Source organism: Arachis ipaensis, chromosome B10, assembly GCF_000816755.2.
Source record: "Arachis ipaensis cultivar K30076 chromosome B10, Araip1.1, whole genome shotgun sequence".
Classification (NCBI taxonomy): Eukaryota; Viridiplantae; Streptophyta; class Magnoliopsida; order Fabales; family Fabaceae; genus Arachis; species Arachis ipaensis.
Window position 1 is genome coordinate 60,762,783 of NC_029794.2, and position 8,884 is coordinate 60,771,666.

The following is an 8,884-nucleotide window of genomic DNA, read 5'->3' on the forward strand; positions in this document are numbered from 1 at the left end:
AACTATGAATGTGTAGAGAGAAAACCTAGAGGATGAGTAAAACTAGATCTAAAAACTAAAATCGTGTAGAATGAATGTTGTCTCTGGTTTCTGCATGTTCTCTGGCTCTAGTCTGCTATTCTGGGCCGAAAATTGGGTCAAAATAGGGTCCAAAATTGCCCCCAGCGAGTCTACAAATTATGCAGATCGCGCATGCCACGCGATCGCGTCGCTCATGCAGACGCGTCATTCGCGTTTCGCTTCACCACGCGGGCGCGTCGTCCACACCTCTGCGTCGCTCGTGCTTTTCCATTTCGCGCGGTCGCATCATCCATGCGGCCGCGTCACTGCGATTTGATCTTCTCCGCGCGGTCGCGTCGTCCATGCAGCCGCGTTGCTTCTCGTTGGTCATCTCTTCAATTTCTTGTGTTCCTTCCATTTTTGCTAGCTTCCTTTCCAATTTCCAACTCATTCTTGCCCTATAAAGCCTGAAATGCTTAACACACAGATCACGGCATCGAATGGAATAAAGGAGAAGTAAAATGTATAATTAAAAGTCTCTAGGAAGCAGTTTTCAAGGTATATATATGATTAAGTGAGCTTATAAATTGAATCTTTAATTAACCCAAGCTTTAATCTAACCTATATATATTTAGTGTGACCTTAGAATTCATACTTAGCTACCCAGAATTCCCTTTTGCATTCCATACTCATGTATCAACTTTTTATTTTAAAATTTTTTTTATATGTTCATTGATCTTTGAATTCTTAATTCAGCATTGGGGTGATTTTGTCCCCTCATTTATTTATTATTATTTTTAGATAGACATAAAAATAAACATAGCTTATCAATGCACATAGATTTTTAATTCTTATAGTTTCACATGAGTAGGTATCCAAATTCCCATTGTATTATCATGACACATTCTTTTAATAACTTTTGTTCCCACAATTTCCCATATTTAACTAGCACACACAATTCTATCTTAAGCTAACCAAAGATTCAATTTGGGATATACAATTGTTTTTCCGCTTAAGGCTAGTAATGTGGTGAAATATAGAACAAATAGGATTTAAAGGCTCAAAATGGTTAACAAAGGTAATTGAAAAGGGTAGGCTTAATTTGGATAAGTGAGTTTAAACAAAAGATGGCCTCAATCATATGCAAGCATACGAATATAATAAATATTGGATATATAGGATGAAACAAAATATAGATTACAATCATAGAGAAGTAAACACACAAGAATAAAATGTTTATGGTTAAATAATGTAACCATATATAAAGGCTCAAATCTTCATAGGTTGTGTGTTCTTTAGCTCAAAAATCATGTTCCAAATACAATTTCAAGCAGATTTATCATAAAAAATTTTTAAAAATTAGTGAAATTTTGTTCCAAAGATAGAGTCTTAGAAGAAACTTATTGTCTTTTCAATCAAGTAGAGCATGCATGCAACTAACCTATTACTATGCAATTTATCCTATTCTATAAAAGAAAGAAAATCTAACTAAAATATCCTAATTTATTCGTGCTAGGGAAGAAAAATTACCTCCGGAAGTCAGGTACTGACCGACCTCCCCACACTTAAGGCTTTGCACCATCCTCGGTGCCATCTGTCAGGAACAGGGGTGGGCTGGTAGCAGTATCTCCACAGTCGGGACCATCATGGCTCCCTATGCTAGTAAAGGAAGTGGAGTCTGGGGTGTCTGAGTCCTTGAAGTGTCCCTTGAGTAGCTCCTTGAGGTGTTTGAATCGGCGCTCGTTACGGCGCTCTCTTAACTTCGCTTTCTGTTCTTGCCGATCAAAGCTTTTGATTATCTGCTGGAGCAGTTCATCAGTTGTAGGTGCTTGTGGTGTTGAAGAAGGAATATCTTCAACTGGAGTAGTAAGAAGGCTTGTAGTGGCTGCTGAAAGTCTGAGTTATTTCCCATTAGGGACATACTGATCATCCCGTGAGAGCATGGCTTTGGTGTCTCCAGCTCTGTAGGAGACTCCGGCTGCTGAGACAAGATTTGAGACCAAGGCAGGAAAAGGTAAGTTGCCCACAATTTGTATGTGTCCCATGGCATTCCGGATATGTCTTGGTAGATTCAGAGGCTGGTCTGTAAGGATGCACCATAGTAGAACGGCCATGTCTGCAGTGAAGGAGGACTCGTGAGTGCTCGGAAAGACATAATGGGACAGGATCTGTGCCCATATGCGAGCCTCCAAGGTAAGTGCTGAAGTCGATATTCCCTTAGGGAGGGTACGATGGTATCCGTATATCCAACGGCTGCCAGGTAGTGCGATAACTCTGAGAACAGCTTCCCAGTCAAATTGGTACATCTGGCACTTGAGTGCGGCTTCTTGAAAGGCGTCCAATCCTTCTGGAATAGGGAGAAGACCTAAAGCTTTTTGAATGGCCTCTTCTGTAATGGGTACTTGCTTCTGACGAACAAAGACAGACTGCAAGGTAGGCAGGTAGAAGTTAGAGTAGAACTCGACTACCCAAGAAAGATTTGCCTGCCTTGGTTATCTCTGTAGGAAACCCCATTGTCTTCCTTCAATTTGCGGCTCAACAAAAGTAGCAATATTGGGCGGGAGGATAAGAAGGTATTCGTTGTTGTAACTCCTTTCAGCTATAATAGGGAACATCTGCTCACAGTAGCGATTTGGAAATCGCGCAGTGTCCTTTGCTGGAAAGGCTTTCTCCTTTTCATCAACCTTGATGATCCTCTTAACTCTTTTTGTTGAGGGCTTGACTGCAGTTGAAGAAGGCTCTGCCACTAGTGCTCTTTTAGTTCCTCTCCTTGCTAGGGGTTTGGGAGTAGCTTTCTCTTTTTCTTTCTTGTTGGCCATCCTGAAAAGGGAAGAGAGAGTAAATTGAATTCAAAGAGATATATAGCAAGGAAGAGAACGGAAAAGGTGGTGATGGATGCACATTAAGAGGTAACTGACATTAACACACGCTCATGAGTACATGTGAAAAGTCATCGAAGGAAAATAGCTAGTGCATATAGTGACAAGTGAATGCAAGGTGTTTATTGGCATGCCGGAAAAGGGCATGAGTAGCATAGAGCAAGCATTACTTTGTAACGAACCATCACGTTTGTATTGACAATTAAATTCAATTAATATAATAGTAAAGGAAATTTGTGAAAAGCAAGCGTTGAATATTAGAATAACATAGAGAAGTGCATAATGCCATATGGGCTTTTTCACAAACACATAGCATGCAAGGTAAATAAAGTATAGAAAGTAGTAAAGTGAACATGCAAGCAACCCTTTAAAGAAAATAATATATAATTACCACACAATTTGCAACAATCCACAAGCATATAAGGAAGAATAATGACTTAAATAAAATTCTAACACCATGTAAAAAGGAAAGAAGAAGAAAGAAAATACGAATAATGAAAAGAAAAAAGGAAAGAAAAGAAAATAACATATAAAATAAGAAGATGAGAAAAAAGAAAAGAGGGAAGAAGAAAATAAAACCTTGGTAATGGAGGTGAGAGAGATAGAGAGTGAAAGGTGAGATAGAAGGAAGAAGGGAGGAGGAAGAAATAAGGAGGGAAAAGAAAAATTAGGATTTGGAGAAGAGAAAGATATGATATTTGGCAAAAGTAGGAAAACTGTGCGCCGCAAGTGACGCGATCGCATGGGGCACGCGGTCGCGCGACTTGCGCTTAAGGTGATTGACGCGGTCGCGTCGGCCACGCGATCGCGTGACCCAGTTTGTGCCAGTGGCGCGAGGGTTGCCTCACACTCGCACAACTCTCTGTTCAAAATTATTAAATGCCAAATTTTAGGTGGCACGATTGCGTGGGGCATGCGATCGTGTGAGTAGGCAGTTTATGGGGTACGACGCGGCTGCATGGGGCACGCAGTCGCGTGAGGGGAATTACGCGTCCAGCGCCAGTCCAGCACCACTCTAGCACAACTTTTAGCTGTGCATCCGTTTTACGTCGAAAATCAGGGCACGCGGCCGCGTGGGCACGCGGTCGCGTGGGTTGATTTGTGCCACTGGCACGCCTCCAGCCATGCTCCAGCATGACTCTCTATTCGTTTTTATTTTTCTTTCCTCTCCTTGCCACGCGGACGCATCGCTGATGCGGTCGCGTCGCATGGCACTTTCCTTTTTTTTTATAAATATGCAGATGCAGATGCACGAAAGTACTGATAAAGAGAAGAGTTTTTGAATATGAAAAACTAAAAATAAAGAAAAGAACGATCATACCATGGTGGGTTGTCTTCCACCTAGCACTTTGCTTTAACGTCCGTAAGTTGGACGCTCCACTAGCTCAATCTTCTGCTATATGGGGATCCTCCAAGAGGAAGATCTCAAGCTCCTTATTTTTCTGCATCTTCTCGCCATGGTATAGCTTCAGGCGTTGTCCATTAACTTTGATAAGTTCAGAACTTGAAGGATGACTTAGGTGATAGACTCCGTACGGTTCGGCCTTCTCTACTCTGTATGGACCTTCCCATCTGGATCTCAACTTGCCTGGCATGAGCCTCAGATGAGTAAGATGGACTGGAATTCTGATTGAGGCACACACCGTCTAATTACCTGATCAGCGCCACATCTCCATAAATATGGGTCATCCCATATATAATATTTAGACTCGCTTTTCAACTTGTCTCTTTGATGCTTAGAAAAGTTAGGAGGAAATGTGCGGCTAACTAGATAATTAGCTACAGGTGCATACCAGGGAGATACCTCAGATACTACTTGCAGGTTATCAAATGGAAAATTATCATCTATAGGAGCAGAATCATCCTTAATGTGCTCAAGGCGACTTAAGTGGTCTGCCACTAAATTCTGGTTACCACTCCTATCCTTTATTTCTAAATCAAATTCTTGTAATAGCAATATCCAACGTATGAGTCTTGGTTTGGACTCCATTTTAGATAATAGATACTTTAAAGCTGCATGGTCCGAATACACTACTACTCTAGTACCAAGTAAATAAGCTCGGAATTTATCCAGAGCAAAAACAATAGCAAGAAGCTCTTTCTCAGTAGTAGTATAATTGGACTGGGCAGCGTCTAAACTCTTAGACGCATAAGCAATAACAAAAGGATCCTTACCTTCGCGCTGAGCCAACACTGCTCCTACTGCATGGTTGGAAGCATCGCACATGATTTCAAATGGCTGGCTCCAGTCTGGTCCTCTCGCAATTGGAGCTTGAGTCAGGGCGGCCTTCAGCTTATCAAACGCTTGCTTACAATCTTCACTGAACTCGAACTCAATATCCTTCTGTAGTAATCTGGATAAGGGAAGTGCTACCACTACAAGAAAAACACCCATTCAGGTACACTTGAAAAGTGTAGCCAAAAATGAAAAAAAATGATGCCTTAGGCTACGGCTACGCTTTTTGGGCTACGGCTACGCTTTTTGGAGTGATTCCTATTCGGCCGTTGCCTATTCTCAAAGGCTACGCTTTTCTGCACCAAGGGCTACGCTTTTGGCGTTTGGGAATAGGCTACGCTTTTCAAGTGATGCTGTCCAGGACCAAAGGCTACGCTTTTCAATCCAAAAGTACTAGAATGAAGTTAACTGTAAAAATTCATACATCTCAAACTAAAATAAGCATAGCCATATCAAAACCATAATATCACTTAGCCAATAAAAGTATCTTCTAATAAAAATCATTAGTCAACCATACATGTAAAGATTCTAAATAGCACTCTATCTTAGCCAATAAACCACAATAATAGCCAGCTTAATCTTCATTATTACTTAATCTTCATTGTTACCCTGCATAATTATATAGAAAAGTAATTAAAAAAATATTCATAATGACATTCATAATTATAAAAATTAAATGGAACACGTAGACATAGTAAACCAAGAAAGCATATACTAAAAAAAATAACATGGTCACGGCAGAAGAGGTGAATTCAAGGAATTATGTATTATCTTGTTTCATTAGCAGAAACTACCTGGTCAGCAATCATTTCAAGTCCCGTGCTTTGCATTAAAGACTTTACGCCCACGCCATCACCAAGTTTTTGACTAGCTGCTCGGAACTCTTCCATAGATTTATCAGGGTTTATCTGCCCCAAAAAAAGATTCAATAGAATGCGAGAAACGGTTTCACAAATAGAAACACATGAGAACTATTAGTTTAATATTCAATTCTGTTTCAATCAAAATGAGTACCTTGAGAGCATATAATGGTGACTCCACTCCTTAAACCGGAACAAGCCTACCACCTGTCAAATCCTAACGAGATTGTAGCATTACACTTCTGAAGTTTTATCCATATTGAAGAACTAGTAAACTAAACAATCAAGAGATTTTTCTTGGTCTCGTTAGGTACCTGAGCAAAAGAGTCGCTTAAGGAGTGAGCAGGGTCAGTTGAAACCACCATAGTAGAGTGCCCATGATTTGCAAATCTCACTGCAAGGGAGGCAGCACAACTTCTTGTAATACTTGAGTATAATTAACTAGCATGCATACCTGAGTATGAAAGGAACTCTCAACTTGGGGGGAACTGTATCTCCAAAAAAGTCAGCTTCTTCAACCATCTTCAATAAAGCTCTCCTTACAATGTCCCCCAAATACATACCAGAAATCAACTTATCAAATATCTAAGAACAATAGTGAAAGAATATTACAGAATTACACATGCTGGTTAAAGCTTTAAACCAATGACTATAACGTGATGATCTTGACCTGCTCTCCAGGGTTTAAGCTCTCAGCATCTAGAGCTACATCATATTCTGTTAGAGGAAGATGTGAGGATCGGAAATTACCCCACTCCATGTTTATAACCTGCAGTATTTGCATGTAATCAGAGCATGCTTTATACCAGCAAATGGTGACGCTAGCTCTAGTATGACAGCAAAGTAAAGATATTTCTAACATGCAAGACAATGACAGTCATAAATAGTATAACCTACTTACCATGCCTCCTGATTTCGGGAGAGGGCCATGCCATTTTGGAATAGCATTTGCACGTTCCACATATGCTGCATTTGTCCCTGTACCAAGGATCACAGCAGCAATGACATCCTGATTGTAGAATCTGCCTCCAGCTAGTGTTCCAATGGTATCATTAACCTAATGCAAAATCACCGAGTTAGTCTGGTGTACAGCCTTATTAGTCCAAACTTTCTATCAAACACAAACTTGAAACTATCATTCTCAAGTCCATATATTAAAAATTATTAATCAATCCTGAAGAGAGGTTAGTGGTACTGACTAGAGCTGAAACTCGCATATCCAAGCCAATTTTTTGCATCGACTTGGTTAGTTCTTCCACGACATCTTCCCCAACCTACAAATCAGAACATAAAGGGAAAGTTATTTAGGACAGGAACACATTGAGATGGAAACAGAGATAATTGACAATAAGAGCAGATTGAATCAGATTAGCCTCCTGCTTCTATTGGTGGTAAAATTTATCAAAACCTTCAGAAATTTTTAAGTGAAAGATAGCAAGGCTTTAATCTTAGCAAGTAACCTCAAACAAGAAAAGCTTATACCTTCCCTTCTTGTCAATTTTTGTTCAGTCAACTGTCAAATAAGAACACATTCAAATAATTAGAATAAAGCAACAAAATTTAGTTTAATGAGGAGAAATAAGCTACAAGACATGTCCTGAATATTAACTCACCTCCAAATCAACATATGAGGGATTTCTTCCTATTGATTTAAGAAATTTGTCAAGACCACTTGCATTTAGAGCTGCAATTTAAAGAATCAGACTTTATATATCAGTGTAACTGCAGCAATGCATAATGGATCCAACAAAGGACCTATTAATTTCTGTCTTATGTCAAATTAGACAGGAGAAAGATAGCACTGGGGTTTAAAAGAAGTTACCAGGGTCACACAAGGGAAGTTGGTCTTTGCCAGAGAAGAAGTTACCAACGGAGTCAACTATCATTCCGAGCTTCGCTTCAAGTTTCGCCATTCAACAACAACCACCAAATTTTGCTCCTGAAAAGGAAACACAATTTCGGACGAAGAAAATTATTAATCCTCAACATGCATTTGGATTCAGTATCAATGAATAAGCTACTGAAAAAACCAACCATGAACAAAAAGAGAAATGATACATATTGATATTCCTAGATATTGTAGTATAAAAAAACCTAAAAACAATCGAATTTCAATAAACTAAGTTGGCAAAGTATTGGCAAAGTATAGGGAAATGTTAAAAGAAAGCAGTTGACTTATGAATGATGAAATAACTCGCCCATCAACTACAAAATCAGACAAGTATAAAGAGTGATAATTGAAGGATCTTGCTTTGATGACATGGACTCTTGCATCGATAACTCCAACTTTCAAGAACAAGGTAATCAATTGTGTTATATTTTATGAAATGTGTGATAAATTACATGAAAAGTTCACTACTTCTTTCAAGACAAAAATTCAGAGTTTGAAGTCTCAAATAAGATCAATAAAAAAGAATGAAACTGCAGATGAATATTTGGCCAAGATCAGAGGTCTAGTTGATTTTTTGTTAGCTTTAGATTGTTCTTACCCTGAGGATGGATGATCATATCCAAGCGATTTTAGATGGACTCACAGAGGAGTATCATGTGTTCATTTCAGTTGTTATATCAAAATTGGGATCCTATACATTAATTGCATATCAAAATGAAAACACATAGCGACAGTGATGGGTTGGAAAAGCAGAAAATGAAGTTGAAGCTAATTTAAACATCAAATGAACCACACATAAATTTAAACTCAACCATAGTTTGATTCTTCATGCTTTTTTTTAGATAATATTTTCTCTTAATTGTGATGTGCCTTATTTTACAAGTATGAAGTTTTGTTTTACAGTAAAAAATTTCTCATCCCTAAGTGTTGCATTTTAATATCTTCAAGAACTTTGACAGGAAGATGTTCAAGAAACTAAATAAATAAATATAATAGCTATATAGCTTCCTCTCTTCAA

The 8,884-nt window shown here is 38.9% G+C and overlaps 1 protein-coding gene across 1 annotated transcript; it reads right to left on the reverse strand.

Moving 5' to 3' along the window:
• On the reverse strand, positions 388-7,250 carry LOC107620659 (hexokinase-1-like). Its single transcript, XM_021113983.1, has 5 exons — positions 7,175-7,250; positions 6,877-7,032; positions 6,646-6,744; positions 6,430-6,560; positions 388-402 (listed from the first exon to the last, which is right to left on the reverse strand). The coding sequence occupies exons 1-5, from the start codon at positions 7,211-7,213 to the stop codon at positions 396-398; spliced, it is 432 nt and encodes a 143-aa protein (XP_020969642.1). The 5' UTR covers positions 7,214-7,250; the 3' UTR covers positions 388-395.